This window comes from Carcharodon carcharias, chromosome 14 (genome assembly GCF_017639515.1).
Source record: "Carcharodon carcharias isolate sCarCar2 chromosome 14, sCarCar2.pri, whole genome shotgun sequence".
Taxonomy (NCBI): Eukaryota; Metazoa; Chordata; class Chondrichthyes; order Lamniformes; family Lamnidae; genus Carcharodon; species Carcharodon carcharias.
Genome location: NC_054480.1, coordinates 149,045,771 through 149,071,208, shown reverse-complemented (window position 1 = coordinate 149,071,208; position 25,438 = coordinate 149,045,771). Strand labels below are relative to the sequence as shown.

At 38.9% G+C, this 25,438-nt stretch overlaps 1 protein-coding gene across 8 annotated transcripts in view; it reads left to right on the top strand.

Annotated features, from left to right (window-relative positions):
* Positions 1-1,591: 1,591 nt before the first annotated feature.
* nfic (nuclear factor I/C) overlaps positions 1,592-25,438 on the top strand; it is a 551,184-nt gene continuing 527,337 nt past the window's right edge. For 3 of the 8 annotated variants that reach the window (XM_041204240.1, XM_041204236.1, XM_041204239.1), the window contains exon 1: positions 4,018-4,581. In XM_041204240.1, the coding sequence (XP_041060174.1) occupies positions 4,552-4,581 (30 nt within the window). In that variant the 5' untranslated portion in view covers positions 4,018-4,551. Of the gene's footprint in view, positions 1,882-4,017; positions 4,582-25,438 lie in introns of those variants that run through there. The other 5 variants (XM_041204238.1, XM_041204234.1, XM_041204241.1 and 2 more) reach the window with 3 other exon arrangements.

Sequence of the window (25,438 nt, the reverse complement as noted above, 5' to 3'; positions counted from 1 at the left end):
CTGTTCCACAAAAAAGGCCGCTTTTGATGTGTAGACTCGGTTCTCGATTAACTTTGAAATGGGTACTTTCCCTCAAATGTATATAAAGGCTGCTAATGTTCAGTCAATCGATGACATTAAGCAGAGGAAATCATTTTCTATTTCCATTTTCTAGACTTCAATTGATATGCTACTGCGATTTCCGTCTCATCGATTCTTAACTGTTGCATTTGCCAGTCCTCTCATTTTAAGTGTGAAATTGGTGTCTTATTGTTTTATCAATAACCAATTTTACAATGAAATGAATTGTATGCTGTGGAGTCACAGGAGGCTGGTGAGGTACACTTACTACACAGTTTCTCGGGTACTGCACAGTCACCATGATTGCCTGGTGACCTATGAAAAGATAAAGGATTTCACAGGGTAGAAACAGAGAAACTATTACCTCTGGTAGGGGAATCCGGAACAAGATGGCATAATCTTAAAATGGTAGCTATGCCATTTAGGAGTGAAATCAGGAAACACTCTTCCACACACAGCCTATTGTAAATCCAAAACTCTTTCGCCCCAGAAGGCGATGAATGCTGGGTCAATGCAAATATGAAGACTGAAATCAGTGGATATTATTGTCATTGGATATGAGACAAAGGGAGGTAAATGGAGTTGAAGTATATTTCAGCCACCACCTAATTGATTGACAACAGACTAGAGGGGCTGAATGGCCTACTCTTCCTGTGGAAAGATATGGAGTTGAAGGTAAATATATTTACAAACAATTAGGTTACTTCTGTGATAAAACTATTTTAAATAAATGTTCTCGTCTGCAATTCGAGATCGATTCGTGTTTTAAAAGGACTTCAAAAGCAGTTATTCCACTTCCCTCCAAACGTTGCAAAACGAAATTGCTCTGCAATAAATGATGGAAAAGGTCGATCCCAATTTTATTCTACTTTTTTTTTCGGTACCGTGGCGATTTCATGTCAACAAATGGAAGGTGTAATTCCTGTGTAGTAATAGAGTAGTTCTTGTGGTGAGGCAACACAGGTTAGACTACATGTTAACGTTTATTTTTCTTATTTTAAAATAAACAGTGCCCTGATGTTACTAAGTCCATTCAATTTTTTTGCAAATCAACTTGATTTTTAGGAAGCGATATCTAATCGTTTGTTATCTCTCCCAAAAAGTTATTTTAATTGAAAAACGACTATCTATATATATATATAAACATATCTATTCTTAAGTCGTTAGAAAATCTTTATTAGAGTGCTGTTTATTTTGTGATGGTGAAAAATCCCTATTGCCTTGCTTTCGCCAGCAGGAATAACCACACCGCGCTATCTAACACCACGTGCTCCTCGCTTTAAGATTATTTGCAGCATTTATGACAACGCTGCTGGAACCTAGAATTTAACTAAAGATTGCGATGTGCACAGACGTGGCTTGATAACGATGGCAAAAGGAAAGAAAAGCGAAATACACAATCTCTGTACAGCGCTGGATGTGTGCAAAAAAAACCCAGCTCAAACCGTATGGTAATGAAGTGATTTCCTTATGCAAATAAGCCATTGCGGAAATAAACAGCCTCGCTCGCTCCCTTCACTTCTGTAATATTTTTATACTACGCCATCAATTCATCACTAAAGCGGCCAAGGCAGCCCTCCCCCATCTTTCTCCTGGGCAGTCAGGATCCGCTGGTTGCCTTCACTTTTCCATCGGATGTGTTAGAAGAAGCGAGAGAAAAAAAAAATCCCCCACACATCCGCACACACAACACAACACTGCCAAGACCGGGGGCAAATATTCCTTTGGATGGAGTAGCAAAATTACAAAGGAATACAAATGAGGCGTTAGACAAGCTTCTAATTCGAGTGCAAGTTGATTACGTACTTTCACATGGCAATGGTACGTATATTTAACTGCACGGTCTTGATCAGGTTGTGTGTTGGTTCCGGTGTCTGTCTGTCTGTGCCGCTCTCTGTTGCTTGTGTGATCGGGTTTGTGCCAAGATTTTGTGGTGTTTAAAGGGGAGGGGGGGGGGGGGGGGAAGAGAGAGAGAGAGAGACAGAAAGCAAAAGCGCTGAGCTTGGCAGATTTCCCATCTGTGAGCAGTTTGCTTGCCAGCTGAAATGAATTTGTGCGCGATCTGTGTACGTGTGCATTGCCGACGTACATTTCGAGTCCAAGTTCAAGCGTGGAGCGAAGTGTGTGATCGTAGCGGTAATGGCCGAGCAGCTCCGGGGGAGCCGCCGGCTTGAACTTCACTCATGAACCGCGACGTTGCGATCAAGGCTGGGACACATTTCTAATCTACCTCCCCTTTAAAGGGACATTGCGCCTTTTTCGGCCTGTTAAAACGTGCACAGTTTTTTTTGCAAAAGAGCATAGTCTTCTCCCAAATGCCATTAAGTAGCTATTTAAAATAAAATGAAATACAATTTGAAAAGTTCGGTGTACTTTAAGGAAGCGCAGACATGATAGCTTTGCGGCCCGTAGGTTGTTGACTTTCACTGTTTTGAAATGTATCCAGATTTCCCAGTCTACATTCACCAGTTTCCGAGAGTAAAGCAGCGCTGTTCCAGTTTTATATTTAATGTGCTATGTCTAGGCCCAGCAAATAGATGGATTCTTTAAATTCGCTGTGTCAATTCAGAAATGTATTCATGTTAACTGCAAATATTGAATAATTAGCTAACCGTTTAGGAATCCTTAGTTCACTTTCTTTAATGTTACTCTGAATTAAATACTTCCAGAGAGAGGGGATCTGTTACATATTATTGTACAGTGTAATGTTTGTGTATAAGTACAAAAGTGTAAGATGGTTTAACCCATAAAGTTTTTTTGAAAGAATTCCTGCTCGCTTGCATTTTAATCAGGGATTGGATTATATCGTGTGTAAAGCAGTGTTTAAAACAGATATCACTGTTCTGAAATGTATCCATCTGCAGGCTCCTGTAAACTTTACATTTATGCTTGAGACGGTGAATATTGTGGTTAAAGCGCAAAAATGTTGTCCTGACCTAAAGCGAACTGTAGATCGCACCTGGCATCACGATGACACATTAGTAAAGGTCTGTGATCCAGGTTTATAGAAAACGCATTTAAGACACTATTTGAATATATTGCAGATATAAAATACTGTTCATTGCCGTCCGTTCTGCTGGCCCCACTATCCAGGCAGAATAGTATGCCCTCATCTACTGAGTCCGATTAACTCGGACATATTGCGTCGGCTATTGGTGCACAGAATGGTTTGCGCTGATAACGTCGGTTAGTGAAAAGAAATGCACTAGCCGGCAGAGTAAATGGTCAATTTAATAACCTGCTTTTAAGCAACCCTTTCCCACTGGCACCTTGCAATTTATAAGCACACAAATCGTGGCAGGTACTAAAATCACTGTACGATTATCCACACCAAAGTCTCGCCTGTGTTACATTCTGCTGGGGAGCAATCATTGTTTTGTAGGCCTGCTTTGGAGGGTATTTCCTTAATGTAACAATACCACCATCTTTCATCAAAATCCTGTGCATTGTCGTTACTTTTACCATTGACTTTGACTTCTGCGGTTTTGCGCTCTCCAGCTGGAATCTTTCATTTGACTTATTCTGTTTAAATATTTGAACTTTATCATAAAGTTGAGGGGGTATGGAAGAATGTGTCTGTACTCCCAGATTTCACTTCACTCGTGATATTATTTGGGGGCGGGGGGGGGAGATTACAACAGTTCTGTTCTATATTTTTCAGCAGAATTGTCAGGATAATTGAAACATTGCAGTAAAATGTATCAGGTAGAATACGATACTGTATTGGTGGTTCCTGTATATTGTTTGCTTTACAGTCTTGTTGCGATTTAAAAAAAACCCATTTGCGGATGAAAAAGGGCAGCAGAGAGCAACATTGCAGTGATCCAGAATAGGTACCGTTGTGTATGTCAGAACGCAGGGGCTGCGTTGCGTCTGGGGCAAGTCAGCCTTTAAAGCTCGGCTCTTAAAGCGGTGCTAACTTTTTGTTTTGCCCAGTGTGTTTTGGCGAATGATTAGTGGAATCAATCGTGAGCAACTAAGGGTTAAGAGAGAGAGAGAGAGAGAGAAAACAAAGTAGTTGGGTTTATTTACATTGCCGGCGATCTCCCAGTGGCCTCGGTCCATTGGCCGACAGCGGGCTCCGGCTGGTGCTGAAATTTGGGTCTAATGGCAGAAATTCCCTGAAGTCAGATGTTTTGGGGCTTGGTCAGGACGGTCGCGTCATTCCAGGATCGCTCTCCTTTATTCCTCTCTCTCTTTCTCTCTCTCCCTCCCTCTCTCTGTCCTTCTCACCGGTTGACAGATGAAGCCTGGGTTCCAGAACTGCATTCCTCCGGATACGCCTTGATAAGTGCCACTTCTCTGTCTCTCTGTCTCTCTCTCTCTTTCTGTCTCTCTCTCTCCCTCTCTGTCTCTCTCTCTCTCTCTCTCTCTCTATATATATATATATAATTATTAATTTTGGTTGGGGGTGGGATTTAGACGCTGAGGCGAGATGTCACGATGATCCAGTAACTTTTGGATGATCTGCGACTTTGATTCCAGGTCGTCATGATGTATTCTCCGCTCTGCCTGACTCAGGTAATGTCAATGTCTGAGGCGATTTAGTCATCAATTCGATTATCGGTTCCGGGTAGCGGCGGACGGCTTCCCCACGCGCCCCCACTTCGCCACATTCACCGCATTGTATTTTCCTTGGGACGCGGTTACTGTTAAAAATGGCGGGATGATTTCTGCAGCATGCTCTCCGTCCCGAGCCCCGATCGTCCGCCAGTCCCTCCTTCAGCCTCTGGCTCTCTCTCTCTCTCTCTCTCCGGGCAGCGTCCACATTACTTACAGCGAAAAAAACCCCCCTCCGTTTAAAAAAAAACTCCAATGGCAAGCGCAGGTTTGACTCCTTCCAAGTTTGCCCAGTTCACTTCCATTCGCTGCTCCGAAGTTTGAACTGGTTATTAGAAATAGGGAAATCTTCTGCAGCTCGGAGAGAATCTCTTCTCCCGTCCCATCCCCCGCTCCTCTATTTTTGCACTGTTATTATTGGATGGTACATATACATTTCTGCTATTTCTCAAGTATTTTCTTCAACCCCTCCAGATTGCAATGCAAACATTGGGAAGTGTGATATAAAGTATGGGAAATTGTGGGAGCTGGGCGGGGTTGGGGGCCGATTTGAGCAAGATGTCAGGTGTCGAGGTTCTGAAGTGAGCAGCACACTTTGTGCATATTTGGAAATCCTGCAGTTAAAGTTTTCCACTGCTCCGTAAATTCTGTTTTCACTCAAATTAATTTGTCCCTTAGTGCAGGTTGTTTAATCATACATTTATTTTCTCGCAAGAGTCATAATATTGATTTTTAAACTGTTTCAGGTGTGTATTCTAGATGTAATTCAGTTAGGGAACCCTTCCTCCATGTGTTTATTATAAAGTGGTTATTTACGCAGTTGTATGTTTATTTATGTCCTAGTATACTGTATATCTGATGGGGAAGGTTGCACTCTGAAATTGTTTTATTTAACAGAGACAAGGCATGGTGGTGATTTAATCCATAATTGGGTACTGTAACTTCAGTAGCTCCTTCCTGAAATTTCAGTTTGCATATACTTGAGCAGTTTAATAAATCTAGCAAGGTAGTAAATTTCACCTGAAAAACTTTGCAATGCAGCTTCCTCTTTCCTTACTTCAGAGCAAATGATTACAAGGAAACAGAAGGATTGATTGCTAAATAAAAAAAAACTCCAGTAATGGCGGGAACAGAAGATGTTCATAAAGCAATCTCTAAAGATGCCATGTATTTATAATTCGTTTGTCCATATTTTATTTTCTAAGGATCAAGAATTTGAAATCAATTTTGAAGAGGGAGAGCAGCTTGCAGTAATCTGAAAGCAGTTCAAGTGTAGCTAATCAGTCCAGACAGTCTGTATCGGATAACAAAGCTGCATTATTGTCCTATTAATTATTTAAATAGTTTCATGGTCTAGAAGCATTATAAACATTCTTTAATAATAACAGACAAAGGGAACTTCCCATATAGGACAAGAAGACATTTCATATGTGTTTTAAGAAAAAACGAAAGTGAAAGGGTCTGGCATAATGTATACATTATAATTCGGAACCTGAATGCTCATTTCGCAGCATACTTTATGTACTTATTCAGTCTTACTATGTTCCTTCCCTTGCAGTATTTCCCTTGTCACTTTTTCATTCTTTCATTAAGTATATCATCCATTATGAGAAATTTATTATTCCTCTCAAATTTTTCTTTACTTTTTATTTTCTCCTTTGCTACTTTGTTCTTGTTCTGTTCAGTTGTCTTTCACTCATTCCTTCCTCTTCTCTGTCATATTGCATATCCTTTTTCTATTTCTGTCAGTTTCCATTCTTTAACATAAAGTATGTTGAAAGACCATGTGAATATATATTGAGGCTAATATCTATATTTCATTTGTTAACTTTGAACAAACTCAAAGCCAGTGGACCACTGAGCCTTGAGAAATCGACTGAAGTGAAATAGGAAACAATGTGCATATGTATATCATATCAAAACATATTGATCTGAGAAACTATCTTTACAGTCACATCTATATTATTAGTTACAGTCATAGTGTAAATGCTTGTAAAAACTGTGAATTTTGAGGCCTGTGGGTGTCTGTGTGCTATAATTTAGAATGGCCAACACTGGGTGTTAGGTACAAATTTAACACTCACAAATGTCCTGGGTTTCTAAACATTATTATTGCTATTTCTTTTGGGGGAAAGAGCTAAATAACATGAATTTAATGTGGATTGACATTTCCTTCCAGTAGTATCTTGTCAGGTCTTGTGCACATTTGTTTAAGTTAAAATGGGTGGTATCTTGGATATTATCTCAACAGTTCTTAAACACAAAGAAACAGAAAAAAATGTGACTGTTGTCTGGGCGCAGCTTCTGACTTCTTGCTACAGTAGTAATGCCAATAGCACGGAATGTAAATGACCAGATGACATCTTCTTGTAGTACAATAGTACAAGATCATGTTATGCATACATTGGTTGGTTCAGAGAGGAAACAATTAGTTTGTTTTGTAGTTAAGAATTTGTAATTGAATGGTGGAATGGCCTCATCTATAGCACTTTCAACTTGGGTATCTAAATTTGAATCGTGGATAGACTATTCAATAGTTTTGACCACTGATTGTGGGCACTCAATGTGGAATATATGTGGGTTTCCGCAATTGTTGATTTATACACACCGTTGGGGGAAATAGGTATGGGACATATTGCACGTACATGTGTTGCTGGGGTTGGTAGGGGGTGGGGGTAAGGTTGTTTACAAAATGCACATGCATTAAAATGAACAGATTTAAATTTCCCGTGCTCTGAGGAACTAATGGAGTAGATTCCTGGAGTGTGAAAAATTTCAATCTACTGTTTTAACAACAAACATACAGTCGAGCAGGCCAGCAGCTGTCAAGTCCCGATAGCCAGCCAAACAGCAAGGCAAACACACTCATCTCTGAAGCAACTTCCTTTACTCACTTGGAGCAGACTAGTTTTTCAGAATCAGTTTGTCCACTTACAGAGGTTTGGAATGAAAGAAGCAAATTCAAAGTTCCCACCTTCCCTCAGTCACCTGCGTCATCGGAAATTTGAATTCACCGATTTAATTGAAAATCAGACTAACAACTTGTAGGCTGCAAGTTCCAGCAATAAATTTGTCCTTAGTGAGGTGATACTCATTTTCCCCTTTCTTTGTCTGCAGTTTCAGTTATTAGTCGATTTAAGCCCACAGTATGAATCTGTTCATATTTTTGATAAGGTGCAAATGCTTCTTTTTACAGTGCCCTTAAAACTTTAAAGAAATGGCTTTTGCAGAGGAGGAGTTTGATACGGTGCAGCCATCACTTCTTAGGTTGGACAGACAAGTATCAGGCCAGAGTAGAAAGAGCTTTTCTTTGTAGCTAGAAGTACCATAACTTAAACTTGATGCTGACAATGGCAATCAAAGTGAAAAAGTTCCATTCTCTGCATAAAAACTCACAAAGATTAAAAAGACAAAAATTAATAGCATATTGCATGTTAATAGTTTTTAACAAGTATCATGGATTAAAATTACTTAGTTTGCCACCTACTGAAAAGTTATTTGAAGTGGATTGTATTAATCATAAGAGAAACAGTAGGACCAGGGAAATTTTTTTTGTCTCCCTAGGCAGCTGGTTTCATTTAAGACACTGTGGAGGCCGGTATTCAACTCCCAGCCATCTCATTTTGCACCTGAAAAGTGGGCAGCTCAGTACCTCAGCTTGGATGTAACAAGTTTTAAGCAAGAACAGAGGCGGGAGAAGGGGTAAATGAACGGAAGTGAAGATCTGTGATCGGAAGGAAGGCAGAAGAGATGAAAGGGCAAAGAGATGATGGCGCAAGGTAAAAGGGAATGGCAATGGGTCAAATAAAGTAACAAAAAATATGTCTACAGGAGGTGTAAATGGGAAAAGCAGAATCATTGCCAAAAACTGCCATATAAAAACAGAAATACACAGAAACACACAAAAAATCTTTAAAACATTGAGGGCAGTGATTCTGATCTGAAATTGTTGAACCCAGAATTGAATCTGGAAGGCCATAAAGTGCCTAATGGAAAGATGAAGTGCTGTTCCTTGAGCTTACATTGGACTTTATTGGAACAGTGTAGGAGTTCAAGTTCAGAATGGGAATGGATCAGAGAATTAAAATGACCAGTAACTGGAAGCTCAGGCTGAATGGAGATATGGCCGCAAAACGGTCATCTAATCTATGTTTGGTCTCTTTAATATAAAGGCTGTCCTCAATGTCGTGGCTGGCCTCAGCTGCAGAATCATGCTAAATTCTGAGCATCATACTTTGGGAATTATATCAAGGCCTGAGAGAAGACGCAGAAGAGATTTACTGGAATGGTACTAAAGATGAGGGATTTTAGTTACATGGAAAAACTGGAGAACCTGGGGTTGTTCTCCTTGACCACAGTGGGTTAAGGGCAGATTTGACCAAATGTTCAAAATCATGAGTGATTTTGATAGAATAAATATCGAGAGACAGTTTCCAGTGGCAGATGGATGGGAGGACACAAGATAATTGGCAAATGGACCGGAGGTGACCTGAGGAAACATTTTACGTGGTAAGTTGTTATGATCTGGAATGCACTGCCTGAAAGGTTGATGGAAAAGGTTTTAATGGTAATTTTCAAAAAGGATTTAAATAATTGAAGGGGACGAAATAAAATTAAATAATTGAAGGGGTAAAAATAAAATTAAAAAGACAACATTTACAGTTGGTTACTTAACTCTATATAATAATGGCATTTGCAATTAATGGCATAAAAATGTTATTGGTGAAGAGAGGGGCTCACTGGATAGCACTACCAAAGAGCTGGCAGAGGCACAGTGGACTGAAAGGCCACCTTCTGTGTTGCATCATTCTATGACTTAATTCAATGATTTAATGTGTAAGCACATAGCTTGGGGACAACAGCTTTAAATGAATGGGGCCTACATTCAAAATAATTGTTCCATTTTGCAGGTATAAAACCAGCACAATTGTGGTAAATTTAGCAGTGAAAAGACCTGAAGGCCCACTTCCACTTTTGCATGTGTGCCAAGGCCACTGCCAAATTTGGCAGGTCCTTTCTTTTTAGACGGATCCTTTTGCAAAATTTGTTTAGTCAGAGCTTACGCTGCCCAAACTCCAGCTATTTTCTCAGACTCGAGTAATCGAACCAACAGTTTTTAAAGGGACTCCTGGAGGCTGTACTGATTGCACCTAGGTTAGGGCACTAATGAATTTAAGCCCCAACAAGGCTCCAGTAAGTCTACGGCTTAGAAAAACATTTCTCCTCACAGTGAATAAGTGTAATAGGAATGGATATATAATCTGGTTAGGAAAGGTATTGGAAGTTTTCGGATCAAATACACCATGACATGTGATGGTTCCTTTGCATTTTGGGACTGGATGAAATATATTGTGGGAGGAGGGGGGAGCACCACAGTTATTTAATAGAGATGTAATGTAGTGGTAATGCCACTGGGCTTGTAATCCAGAGGCCCAGGCTAATGCCTTGGGGACACAGGTTCAAATCCTGCCATGGCAGCAGGTGGAATTTAAATTCAATTTATAAAAAATCTGGAATATAAAGCTAGTCGCAGTAATGGTGACTATGGCAACAATCATTGATTGTTATAAAAACTTACCTGGTTCACTAATGGTTTTTAAGGAAGGAAATTTGCCATCTTTACCTGGCCTGGCCTACATGTAACTCCCAGATCACAGCAATGTGGTTGACTCTTAACTGTCCTTTGCAATGGCCTAGCAAGTCATTCAGCCCTAGGGCAAAAGTAATGGGCAACAAATATTCTGAAGTCTTGCCTGATTATCCTTGGTGATCAGTGTATTTTTACATGGAATTTCTCCTGATGATATTAAGTAGATGGGGTAGGACCTTTGATTTGATAGATTGTACCTGATCTCTGGAAGGAGCAGGTTTGATGCATTAAGTGGTAATTTCTCGAGTTCAGTTTGCATTTTATGTTGCAATTTGGTTGTAAAATGTACTTAGAGTTGTATTTTAAATTGAACCAGAAACAAAAAATTATAGTTGGAATGTGTAATAAATTTCAAACTAATATTTTATGGATGTTACACATTTAGAAACACGATGGAATATTGCTCAGGCAGATTGAAGAGTTGTTATATATTGGAAACATAAACTAGCCTGTTTAGGTTTCTTAGTTTTCCATACTAAGAGGCAAAATAAAATAATTTACTAGCAATATGTTTTATGCTGGAGAACTGGTTTGCATGCTAGCTGTTTACTTTGCAGGTTGTTTGGATTTATTCCCGGCTGATGGCCCTCTGTTGGCTATAAAGATCCTATTTGAAATTAATTTAGACAGTTTGATTCAAAGCACAAACTGTCCCTAAGTCAGCAGTTATTGGCACGCACAATCTGGGAGATTGAAGGATGCTCTTGGAAATGGCTATTGTCACACTAGTGTCGTTTGGGGCTGCTCCTCTGAAGTTAGAGATAAGGCATGTTGTTGGGACATCAGTGGAGGAAACTTAACTTTGATTTTAGCTGGGCTGTACCTGGCTGAAAGTACTTAATGTTGATACTGGATGTCTGTAATGTGAAAGGTGTCCTACTCCTCAGCAGTAATATCTCTTGCTTTGACAAACAGAAATTCATCAAAGCAAATGCAGGGAGAAGAAACTTCACTAAGAAAACCTGATGAAGGGATTTGTCATGCTGTTTTAAAATGATGACACTGACAGGTCTTTAGAGTGCCTCTACATCCCAAATGGCTCCCCTGTCATCTGCATAGACAGAGATAGTTTAGAACGGTAGTAATTTCTCAAGTACCCATGCTCCTATGACCTTTCTACATTTTGCTGCATTAGGTAAAAGGAATTTCATCTAAACATGTCACTGAATCTTTCTGTGCTTGGTAGGTAGGACAACACACAGTTTAGATACGGCAATGGCACTAAATGTTTGTTTTATTAATACATTTTAACCATACCTTTTGGTACTTTGGGGTACTAGTTACATGCTCTGTTGTGTGAAGTTGCAACTATTTTGCTCTATATCACGTAAGGGCCTTGATCTTAATATTCTGCTCACCAGCCAATTGTTGGAAACTCTAAATATCCACTGGAGAAATCAATATAGGAATCAATCAAAATCTCCTTTGAGTCAGCATATTAAATGATATGTAATGTTTTGACTTAAATATATAATGGCAAATCCTATTTGTACTAAACATGCTGGTATTAGATTCCAGAATGTTAGCACATTTCTTGTAATGCAGAATTCTCATGCAACATTTTTTTTATTGCTGGTGGATCAGCTGCCATGTTGTACCTGCATGCAGTCAACCTAGGAGTTGGAGCCAATGGAATGCTACTGTGCTAGGCCAAGTACTGAGGAATGAGTGGAAGTCCAATGAGGATAGAGTACAAGTAGGAAGGCTATCACATCAGATACTATTCAGATTTATTTATTTACGAATGTATTTGGTCATTTATATAAAGTAATGAGATGTAAGTGTTCCGTCCACCTGCCCATATGTTCTGCCTGAGGGCAGGTGCTAACTTGAGTTTCTCACAAGATTCTTTAACCACATACTAGGGAAGTGTAGCTGAGGTGGCTACTGTTGCTTTCCTAATGGACCAGTACCCACTCTGTCTGGAAGCGAGTACCCCACTGGATATTTACATTTAGGTACTTTATTCTAGGCTCCACTGCCTGGGACTGCCTGCAGTGAGGCTCAAATCTGTTGACTTGGAGGTGAGAATGCTACCACTAAGTCAAAAGCTCACTTTATGTAAGTGGTAACCACTGTTATGATCTACCAGTTTAACTTTAATAATGACTGGGACGCAGGCAATTTTCATAGTGGTTATATGGCATAGAAAATATTGGTACAATATGTGGGTCACAAGAATAACAAACCAGAAGTTACACTCTGTACAATAGTTACAACACACAACAATCAGAAAGATAAGCTATGAGTCTTCAATCTTGGATAAGCCATCAGCTAAATGGGCAGTATATGCACAAAATTATTGTATGGATGAGTATATTTCTAAGGTGATGAATCAATAAGGATGTTGGGCAGGAAGCACAACCTTGGGACTGTAACTCTGTAGTTTAATCTGTCACGCTAGCAATGAAACATGGCAGCATTTATTCAGATCTTGAGTGCATAAAATGTGGATAAAATTTTATATCTGTGATATTTGTATTAATTCTTCATAGTAATATCACATTTTGACATCTTGATCAAATATATTGCCATTTATTTTTGTTTCTGTTGCAATTTTTGGTCATTTGCAAACCAGATAGTCATGATAGTATTACCTTAAACAATATGTAGTACAGTACTACTTTTGTGAGCACAAGTGGGTGAAGTCGATCAATGCCAGGTGGGAAACAGGCTGACAGTAAGTCATTAGTCTGTTTTTTCACAGTGCCCAAAGTTTCTTTTCCATGCGGTGTAAAACTAACTGTGAGAAGGAAAACATATGACACAAAATATAGCAAGCCACAATCTAGTCTGATGGGTGTAGATGTATAAACTAACAGTAAACTTGTAACATGTAGTTATAACTGTGCCATTGTTTTTATGTAGATATTTTTTAGATCATCTTGTTTGTAGATTCTTAAGGACTGTAGTTTCTGCAGCAATGCAAAAATGAATAGTGTTGAAATGGATCGAGAAATCACAAAGTTCTATTTCTGTTGTGTTCCCTTTAGGCTTTTATGCAAGCCATTTATAAATGTAACAAAGCAGAGAAAACTAAATATTTAATTTGTCAGTAATCTGATGTGAGTGCACAGTCTTGTTAAAAGTTGTATAATATGACTCCATTAGGCATTGTTTTCCTTTAATACTTCTGTCTAAAGCTTTGGATAGAGTTCTTCTTGATTGGCTGAATGTAAAAACCAATGAGAATGTACTATTCACCTTTACCGAGGAGATTATTCCAAATGTATTAACCATTAAGTAAATACATCTTTTCTAATATCTATCTAAGATTTACTTTTAGCAAATTTAGAGTTACACTCTCTTGTCATACTGGCCTTATTTAGGGCATGTTCTGGGTTTGTTGCATTTATAATTTTTAATACTTTAACCAGTTTGATTGGGGCTTCCTTAGCTCTGTATCCTCTTAAATGTGTGTACCTTCCCATGTTTGCCACTGTATCTCTCAAAAATATTCTGTTTCCTTTTTTAATACCACTCTTATTCAGTCTGTCATTATTCCTGGATTCCCATGATTTTAGTTTGTTGGATGTTCTTCTTGTGAGCATTTGTTAAAAGGTTTCTGAAAATATAAATAAACTACAGCATCGACAGCTTGAATTTGCTTAACCCTTTTAATGAATGAAATATCCCAAAACTTTTCACAGAAAATGGATGCTGAACCAAGATGAAGAGACTAGGAGCAATGATTCGAAGTTTTGTTGAAGAAATGGATTTTGAGAAGGTTTTTAAAGAGGTGGAGAGGATTAAAGGAAGGAGCTCCGCAGAATATGATTAGAGCAGGTGGTGGTTCCGACATTAATGATAGGGTAAAAGGATGGTTGTGGGGAAGAGCTGGTGGGAGTGACAGAACTCGTGAGTCACAGGAACATAGCTTTTGAGAGGAATTATAGGACCGGAGGAGCTTGCAGAGGTAAAGTGGGACAGATCCATGCACTGATTTATAGGGGAACAGTGAAATTTGGGAAGGGTGGGGAACAAGTATGTCTTAATGCAGGACAAGACACAAATGGCAGAAAAATTGGGGTCTGGTAAGGAGGACTTGGAGCTGTAAGGAGGGATTTGGAATAGTAAAGCAAGCTTTGGATGAGTCAAGTTTGGATATGACAAAGGCAAGATGGAGTGATGGAATGTTGAGGAGGTAGATATAAATGATAATGGTGATGGATAGAATGCGAGATTTATAGGATCAGGGGTGGCTATCATTTCTATACAGAATGAAGCTATGGATAATGTTGCTAAGGGACAAATTGTAGATTAATTGGAGGGGATTCAACTTTATAATGTCTTCAAATAGGTTGAGGAGATTTGTCATGCAGGATTTACATATTGACTGTTTGTTCATAAGTTATTAGTTCTTTAGAATGGGTTTCAGTATTTTAGTATTGATGTTGGACTAATGTGTTGGTAGTTGGCAGGTTTAGATTTATTCTCATTTTATGAATATAGATGCTGTACTTGCTGACTTTAATTCCTACAGAATGTCAGCAGCAACTAGTCATTCATTTATGACTCTAGTCAGTGCTCACACTGCTCTTCCCTAATTTTGACTCTTGGATATATGCCCCTTAACTCAGTGAATTAGTTAATTTTCAGTTTCTTTGACTTACCAAGCTTACCAAGTACTGATTTCAAATCTTGTTGGATTTTCGTTGTACTACAGTCCAATTAAGTTAGCAAGTCGGCATTATCCTCCTTAATGAATATTTCTAGAAAATAAATAATTGATGCTACTGTTTTTCACTCATCTTAAATTCCTCTGCCACTTCTTTCCTTTAGGTGTTAATTTTCTTGTTAATAACTCTTGTGTTGTCATGCTATGAGAACAAATGTATTATTGTTACGCTTAGGAATCTTTGCTAAATTCATCTCTTGTACTTCCCAAGCTCTGAAAATTAGCATCAGTATATTTTCATGTGTTCAGACAACATTAGTTAGTACATCTTAAATATCTAGAAAACTTGGAAGTTAACCATTTAGTGGTCAATCTATTTCATGAAAGCAAGAGATCAGAACTTCTCTTTTAAATTGGAAGGGAAAGTTCTCTTTGAAGATGCCACAAAATCATCTGCAAAAAATAACTGGCAACACAAGTAGGAAACTCCCAAATTCAGCCATGATTTTGGCTTTACAAATTTTTGCTGTGATTAGCGATAGGGGAGGAAACGTATACTGGAAATGTCCCACCCGCCAGGCCATCCTGTTCTAGATAGCATAGTTTCCATACCCTAAAACAAAGGTTAGCATTTGGATGTTCTGTTTGAGGGAAAGAATAAAATCAATCTTAAAGCCCAAACTGCTGATGTAACACCAGCAAATAAATTGTCATTCAGAAGAAATGGTTTGATGGACATGTCTGATGCACAGCATTGTGGCATTTATCTAGGTGTGTGCGTGCGTGTGGGGGTGGTTGGGGCTGTGCTTGTACCCAGTCAGTAATTTCTGACCTCCTTTGATAAGTGGTACCTGAGATGTTCCCTCTCATGTTTCAGATTCCTGCTGTCATTATTTAAATTAAGCCACTGGAATGCCAGCTTATGGGTTTTCATGATAAATCTATGGTAGGAGCACTGGAATAGTTGTATTTCATAAAATATTTGATCATCAATATCTAGCATTGAATTATTTGCCATATATTTAAGTATTTTCTAAAGAGTTAACTAATTTTGCTAGTATTTGCTTTTGATAGACATCTATTCCACTCATTTTCTTTACTATTATACAGAGAATCAAAATCTCAAGTCGCAGCTGAGACTTTTTACTTGTGTCCTCTATTTCTATGAACATAATTTTAATTAAATCTCTTGCTTAGGGCTTCCCCCTTTCTCAGCAGGTTGCACTGTTTAAATTGAACCTTACAGATCAAGAAAGCCTTGATCCATGCTGAATTGGCTCCATCCAGGCATTGTAGTGCATTGAATGCATTACATTTTGCTTAAAGGTGCCTTGTGTGGGGAGAAGAAAAGATAGCTGGAGATTTTGTACTTGATCTCTGCCTAATGACATCTGCTGGAAGGTATCTGTAAGTGAACATTATGTAAATATGGGGTTGAACCCCGCCATGATATTTCTTCCACCACCTTCCCACCTTCACTCCCGACCAAACAGCCTGGCAGTAATTGTTCTGTAGACTTATAGGTGAAGAATGGTTTTGAGGATGAAATGCAACATTGCATGAGTTTACCCCATTCTGCCCCTCCTATCTTTAAGTGGTGGTGGGAGGGGGGGAGGGGGGTGGGGGGGGGGGGATGCTGGTGGTGGTTGTGTGGGGGGGTGATGGGAGGGCAATGGTGGTGAAGACTAATTGAATAAAGTTTGCTAAATCAATAGTATCTACCTCTTTCAGCATTTTTAACTGCTAAGGGCAATACTTCTGCCATTTGCTATTTATAGCAAAATAATTAATGTATCCATTAAACATTGTTTTGCTGTTAATAATGAACATGAAAGCCTTCCACACAGTACACACTTTTTACTTTCCGCTGACAAAAACGAGCTTGATCATAGGAGTCTGTCATCATAATTTCAGAGTTTTAAATCTGAGATTCATTCTTGTTTCTTTTCTAAAGGCTCTCCAATCCATTAATATCTTCCGAAATGTAGCTTTGCCATTGATGTTTGCTGAGCTAAAATGAAAAAGATTATTTTAGCTTGCATTTCATGCAAGACAAGAATTTACACTTATATTGTGCCTACACCCTGAGATGTCCCAACGTGCTTTATAACTACTGGGTTATTTCAAAATTGCAATCACTATTGTTGTGTAAACAAACATACAGCCAATTTGATGAATTGAAGACAATCTGAAGACATCAATGCCCCACGAACAGCAGTGACCAGTCCATCTATTTTTGATGGAAAAGCAAAACGCTACAGATGCTGGAAATCTGAAACAAGAACAAAAAATGCTGAAAATACTCAAATGGTGGAGAGAGAAACAGAGTTACGTTTCAGGTCACAATCTTTGATCTGAATTGGAAAATATTTGAGATGTAACCCTAACCTGCCACCCTCTTACAGACCTTCCCTTTTGTTCTTTTCCACCCTTCTTCCCCTTTGTCTCTGTGCTTGCTTAAAACAGGTTACATCTCTTGACTCTTTCCAGTTCTGGCAAAAGGTCATTGACTTGAAATGTTAACTTTGTTTCTCTCTCCACAGGTGCAGCCAGATCTGCTGAGTATTTCCAGCATTTTCTATTTTTTGATAGTGTTGGTTGAGAGAGGAATATTGGCTTTGACACAGGGAGAACTTCTTGCTCTTCTGAAAATAGCACTATTTAGTATTGAGTTTACTGCCTGAAGGAAGTTTTGAACAACCCGTTATCTTGGTATGAGTAAATATGCAAGACATTTTCTCTTTAGTAAAATGCAACTAAAGCTGATATCTTGGTGAATTATTATAGGATGGAAGCTAACTCAAATCTGAGCTGGCTGACCCTGAAGTGAAATTATTTGAAGCGAGACTATAATAGAGGCATATTTTAAAATAGCTCGATATTATTTGTTGCATGCATTCATTCAGTCTCCCAGAAAGATACCTGTGCTGTTGGGCTCCAATAACCCATTTGTAACCTGGTTGGGTGTCTTCAATAATACTTTGATGCCTGACCTGACCTGAGTTATTGAACACTGTAACCTATTTTCCACTCTTGGAATAACATGAGGCTTTGTGAAGTTGATTAATTGACGCTAGTAAAACTGAGCAAACTTGATTGAAAATAGATCAAATAATCTTGAGTCACAACTCCAGGAACCCAATGTTCTGAGGTTAGATTGTTCTGTTGGGACACATGAGTTGGCATTTCCTTGGCAATGTGGTCCCATGGAATGAAAAACACTACTAATATATAGGCATAGAGCTGCTGCTGGCCAGCAAATAAAGACCCTCAGGAGCTGAATTCTGAACAGAACCAGAGGATAAATGTGTTAATTAACAAGCAAGCAAAACTATGACACTACATTACCACATGCAACATGTTGGTCTGCACACTGCCCATTCAAAGTATCCTCTTTTTTTGGTGTCAGTTTTATTAGCAATAAAAGAAGTATGCTGAATACAGTTCATTCATTACCATGAACAATAAGCATATTAGATGCCCTTAAAATTTGGCATTGCATACATCTGACTTAGAGCTAATGTTTCTGCCATGTGCCTGTGGTATATTTATACTTCACTGTCAGGCAACAATGAAAATGTATTGTTGAGTAAAATGTTGAAGAAAAAAAGGTTAATTTGCAATGTAGGTCTGATTGTGGAAATTTCATAAGCTAAATTATCAAGATTCTGCTTCTGTGAAAAGGGGTATCAGATATTTTTGCATGGGGGGAGCAAACTTTTTGGCCTGATTTGAATGTACAGTGACTTTAATAGCTTTAAGGAGAACCATAAAAGCTGTTGCTTTTGAGCAGCGAAAAATTAATTTCAATCTGATTTTGCTTCAGTTTAATTGATTTTAGAATGTATTATTCCTAGTCATTGTTTTCTAATTGTTTGCCTAATGTAGCAAGCCATGCATTTTGATGAAGTGGGTAAGTTTCTTTCAACATACTACTTCTTAAGGAATTGTTAAGAAATTTTGCTGAAAAAAAATCTGAACCTGAATTTGCCAGTGCATTCTTTGTGCATTCGTCATGACTTCTTATGTTCGATCACTACTGTTTTCAGTATCCAGGTACAGTTGAAAAGTAATTCAGCAGCACTTCAAATCTTTTCTGCATTTTAAGTATATTTCCTTTTAATACTGTTTACTCAGTCATTAGCTTCATTAGCAAAAAAAAAGCTTCATGCAATTTAATGATGAGCAGTGGTTTATGAAAACTACTCCACTGAGTGAGATCAAACCTCACAACCCACAACCACCACAGGTATGAGTGGGCGATGAGCTCGGCATCATCAGTGGGATTTCCTATAATGTACACAACTGCTCTTTCATACATGTTCCTTCTACCACATACATTTTGAAAAAAATTAAGTATGTTTTTGAACTATACACATTAGATGAATTGCCTCTGTTGTTGGCTTCAAGATGACTTGTACACTGCTGGAAGTGATAGAATTTACCATCAAAGCCACATTGCCTCACTTCATTTGTCCCCAAGTCATTGTGGAGACTCCCCCAGAAAGTATCTTAATTTTTCACTGAGTTCAGTTGATGTTGTAACTAGTTATAGTTCCTAATGTGCTGAATAGAGCTCTTCTTAAAGTGGCTCTGTGTATTTACTCATGGGTCTACTCTTCTGCTGAGAAAAGTACCCAGTGTATGTGGGCCACTTTCAGCAACAGGAGAATAAATACAACAGCCAACAAACATGGCTGTCAGCTGCTTGTCTGGCACTAGGCCGTTTCTTTTTGTAGTAATAGTTATAGCAGTTTTACCAGTATTGGACAAAATTCTACAAAATTATGGACTGAAATGGTGTTGAAAAATGTTTTTTTTAAGAAACGCACACAAAGTTTATCTTTAAAATAAATCTAATCAGGTCAGTCAGCCCATGTAGCCTTCTCTTCTAAAGTCCTTGTCTAACTATTCCATCCGAGACCTTCCTTCATCACCACCTATTAATCCACAGCTTCTGGGACATTATGTTCCTTTCACAACTTTGCCTGAAAAAAAAATCCATCAATGTGGTTAAATATTTCTAAGGTGAGTCAGAAACCAGAGGCCGCAAATTTAAGAGCGTCACCAGAAGAATGAAGGGTGACGGTAGGAATTTTTTTTTAACACAGAGGTTTGTTAGGACGTGTACCAGAAACAGTGGTAGAAGCCAGGTCTTTTTTTTAATAGATTCCACATGATCCTGAATCAGCAACCTTCTCTTGGAGATTTTGCATTTTGCCCTTTTAGTCTTCGTGCTTATTTACGTTTGCTTCCACTTTGTCTATACCATCTATTATTGTAGCTTATTTTCATGTGAAGATCAGTTGAACCACATCTGCGTTTCTATATAACTTAATCCCCTGAAGCCTGGGATGATCCTGGTCACTGTTCTCTGAACCTTTTCTAGTGTATCATCATCTTTGAGGTAGGGCAATGAAAACTGAACACCTAACACCAGAAATAGTCTTAACAATGATTCGTACCATGTCAGTACAACCTGTTCTGACTTGCTTGGTATCGGATCTGCCTTGGTAATAGCTGCCTTAGACTGGATCTAATGACTACTCAAGCCATTTGTCTTCCAGATTTTACTAGTGGAGATCTTTTCATGCTATCCATATGTTTATGGTATCTAAAATAAAAGCAAAATGCAGAAGATGCTAGAAACCTGAAATATGGCTTATAGACTTGAAATGTTAACTTTGTTTCTCTCTCCACCGATACTGCCAGACCTGTGAGTGTTTCCAGCATTTTCTGATTTATTTCGTTTATGGTACCTGTTCCTTTTCACGTGGATCAACTTTGATCCAGATTTTAATCTATCTGCCGTACCTTAGCTTATCTATGTAATTGGCCCAAATCTCTCAGAAGATGGTAACATTTCTACTTATCACCTTATCAGATAGCTTTGTGTAATCAGTAGATTAATTAATAAAACTACAGAGGACCTGTTCCATATCATTCAAAAATGTTAACTTGTGGGGGTCCCAGGGGAGTCCTGCAGATTTTTTTCACTCTCGTTTCCAAGCCAGTTCTCAGTCCGTTTAGACAATTTGTTGTCTGAGACTTTTTCTGACCTCATGTAATGAGTTTTTGAGAAATATCTTTTGGAAATCCAGCTAAACTACTGGACTACCCTCAGTCACTAGTTATCACCTCAAAAAAATTGAGTAAGTTTGCAAGATGTGACTTCCAAAACCATGCTGGTTACTTCTTATGGGTACCTTTGGTATTTACAGGCTCATTTCTAGTATTCTGCAAAATAATCTCAAACATTTTCCCATTTTAGATGTTAGGCTGTAATTACCTCTAATTATCAGGCACATGTAATACATGTATTTTGAAGATTGGAATTATTTTGAAACGCTGTGGATGATTTGAAGCAATGGCTGCTAAGACTTTATTGAGTTTCTTGGTAATATCACATTCGGATAATGCTATGACATGAATCCTCGCATGCGACTCCCTTCATAATTAGTAATTGAGCCAAAAAAAGAAGGCTTCCTTTCATGGAGGGTAAGGAGGAAATTGATGAGAGAGCGGGACTTCCCCGCACACTTCCTGGTTGCAGACCGGCATACGCTGAATTCCAGGTGGAAATCTCTGGGCCATGCCTGTCAGCCACACTTTTCATTCAGTCGATGCTGATATAATGTCAAGAGGATGCCGCTTAAACCCTACCAAATAAGTGAATCTTAGGGATGTTGCATAGTCCAGTGGGTTATCACCTTCAGCACCAAGTCCCATAATTCTCATAAACACTTTTCATCTTCTTAACTCAGAGCATGCACAAGTAAAAAAAAAAAACCAAAAAAACTGCGGATGCTGGAAATCCAAAACAAAAACACAATTACCTGGAAAAACTCAGCAGGTCTGGCAGCATCGGCGGAGAAGAACAGAGTTGACGTTTCGAGTCCTCATGACTAGTTCTGTCGAAGGGTCATGAGGACTCGAAATGTCAACTCTTTTCTTCTCCGCCGATGCTGCCAGACCTGCTGAGTTTTTCCAGGTAATTCTGTTTTTGCATGCACAAGTAACCTCATTGATATACCTCCAATCCCTAGCTGTCTCTTCTTTGTGCAACATGAGCAATTTCAGCAGAGCACAAACAAACTTTCTCACACCTATCTGTATGGAGCCTACATGCCATATATAATCATGCATTTTAGCTCCTCTCATCTGGTTTTTCCCTCTTCATGCCACACATTTCACTCTTCTTTCTAGGAAGGAGAACATCCCAAATTCTCCCTGACTGATCTAGTACTCATAGTCCCACCTGCAAAGAGGTGATGGTGACCATACAGATTTAAGCATCATTTGCTGATAATTGAGGCCAACTGGGAACTATACATATCCTTGAGTTCTTTTTGTGTTCTGTCACTAAAATGGCAACAAATAAAAATGAGAAAACAATTACAAGCAAACTGTAATGGGACAGAGGCTAATATAAGCCAAGTGATAGAAATGTATATTGCAGAGGCACACTACTGGATTTTTCAGAACTGACCTTGTCAGTTATTACATATCAGTTGTGTATTTTAAACATATGGGGACTCAAAGCATTCTGAGAATTAACCTAGAATAATAATGAAGAAAGGGAAAAGGGTTAAATAGTCAATTATTGCCGATTGAAGTTATATCAAATTGATGTAGCCACATGTAGATAGCACTTGTGCATCAATTAGAAAAGAAAAGAAATGCTCTACGTATCCAGATCATTGTAATTAAGGTTACAAGCTGAGCCATATCAAAGCAGATATCGTTAACATAGGAAAGAGTTTACTTTGACCAGGTGAGTAGACCTAGACAGCCCTAATAATGCTAAGTTAGAACAAAATAAGAAAACAAGATTCTTCACTTTGTTAGCTTAACATTTACAGATTCAGGCATATAGCCGTAGCATGTTGATGACAGGCGCATTCAGAGTGCTTTAATGATCCAGTATCTTTAGTTCCAGGATGAGTGAGTTAATCAAGGAATGAGCAGGAATACCCAGTTTCTCTTAATTATGTTTAGTGTAACAGGTATGTGGTGTAATCCAGCGGTAAATTGGGGACAGATATTGCCCTTTTGACAAAATTCAAATTATGCAGATTGCCAGCTGGGACTAGTCAAAACATGAAAACAGGCAGTGTGAAGGCAAAAACCAAAATCAAGGAATAAAAATACATAAATTATATAAGGAGCTTTTAGACTCTATGCAGCAAGATGAAAGAACTATTTTTTTTCATCTTCTGAGCTTGTTCATGTTGAGCTATTTCTACTCTGTTCTCATCACATGTCAGGTCTTAGGGGCATTCTTGGTACCAGCCATGAACCCTAACATGTTTTAGGATTCTTTAGCTACTTTGGGCTGTTGAGGAATTTAGTGGAGTTGTGAAATTATTGGATGGAAGGGGATTAAGAGAGACTGAGCTCTCAATGTCTCTTTCCATTATGACAAATCCCCTCTGACATTGAAGCAATCAAGTTGCGAGGAACTAAAATGTTAAGGAATCTTTCTCCCAAGCAGAGAAAGAAGGTGGCATTTTATTGGGGTTCCTTTTCGGATTTGGGAGGAGAATCTGCAATTTGAATGTTTAAGTTTTAGTGTAAGGTTGGGTCATGGCTTATAACCTCCAAGAGGCAACTATTACCTTGCAGGCATAATTCTTCCAGTGGCAATGAGTTAATGAAATGTCTTCAACTCTTCATTGCTGCAAACACTTCTAGGGTATTTGCATGAATCCTGGTTTTCCAGCTGGAAGAGGAAATATTGGTCCCGCAGAATAGATACTCAAGTATGCAGACTCCAAAGCTGATCCACGAGGTTCCTAATGTCACTGTTGACCAGGAGTGACTTTATTCCCCTGGTGGTGTGTTTTACCACAAGCTATGTGCAGTATGACTCAGAGAATATTTGGCAACAAAGGCTTAAATGTATCCATTGCAAAGTCCACATCAAAATTACCACTGCTTTGTATTTTGCGGAGAATAAAGACAGCAGTCTACTGTAGTAGGAATTTGCAATGCTTTGCCTTACCAGCTTTGGATCGCCAATGCACAGGTATCGGGCAAGGGCTCATTGCCACACACTGCCTGGTTTCCTCAAAGCGAAAGCAAACATCAGGAGAGTTATTGCAGAACTTTCACATACCTCCTAACAACAGCATTGCTGGAGACTGGGAGCAGGTCACCTCCTGGATTGCAGGCAATGTGAGGTCAGGGGACGGGAGAAAAATGTGAAAAGCAAAGGGTTTAACTTTCTTTCGAATAGAGAAATTCCTATATTTGTTTAAATTTATTTCTTTTTAGTGCAAGGTCTGTTTAGTTTGATATACCATTGTATCACCCCAGCACAAACTTCTATCAATTATTTTACTAGAAGCAGTGATTGTTCGAAGGTTAACAGGACAGGTGTATGAGAAACCATCTTTGTCAATTCAGTTTTCAGCTCTAAAGAAATATGGATGTGCTAAAAAGACTGATGAGTGCTGTGCCAAAGTGACAATGAGATAAAAGGACAGGAAATGAATTAGTTGAACACCTGCAGAATTCCTTTTCAATTGGGGTAGGGTAGCCATTTTTCTTACAGGTTTCCTATTAGGTCTTGGATTTTAGAAGAAAGAAATTCAGAAGAGGTCCTTATTTTGTCTCTGAGTGCAAACGTTGCTCTGGATAGTGATTTCAGTGCAAGCATTTTCTTTGCAGATGGCCATTAATTGTCTTGGCATCTGCAGGAGTTCAACTTGATAGCCTTCATTGCCTTAACTACATTTCCCTTTTTTAAAAACACTGTCTCCTGTCAAAGGACGATGACCACTGATCTCCATGTGCGCATGTGCACTTGTCCACACATGAGCAGAAAACCAGTGACATAATTTGCAGCAGTTTCCGAGGATCAGGATGGGGAGGGAGTGTGGGTTTCTGATCCACCTGGTGAAGGCTGCAATTCCGGATTACATCCCACGTTTCCATATCCCACGTTTTCAGCTTCTTCCCATTGACAGGCCTGGGTTAAGGGAAGGAGGCTATGGAGTGGGAGGCTGTGCCCCGAGTGCCCGCCCACTGTGGGCTCAAAAACTGGGTGAACGGCTGCAGGGTCTGAATAAGATCCGACTGGAAGAAGCCCTGGAGCTCCTTCCAAGATATGGAGTTTGTAATCTGGAATTGCGGCCTTTATCAGGTGGATCAGAAGCTTTCCTTCCCTCCCCATCCCAATCCCTGGCTCCATTCCTCCCCTCCACCCCACCGACTTGGAGAAGGTATGACTTTTTTAATCAGTGTCTTTAATAGCCGTTTGATAAGCATCTCTACTTCTGGTCACTGCTTACTCGGTTGCTAACAATGACCTCACAGAGTAGAGCAGTAAAACGGCACATGCACTGCATTGACAAATAAGCTCAGCCTTCTAAAAAAATAATTTAGCACAAGTATTTAAGAAAGCAAATTATAGCTGCAGGTAACTGTTGTTTCTCAAGTTACAAAAGTAACCATCAATGTATTAAAATAGTGATGTCTTTAGTTTATTTGAAGGGCTTCATTCATGTCATGCTCCCCGATGGCAGTCACTATTTCTACAATTTGAT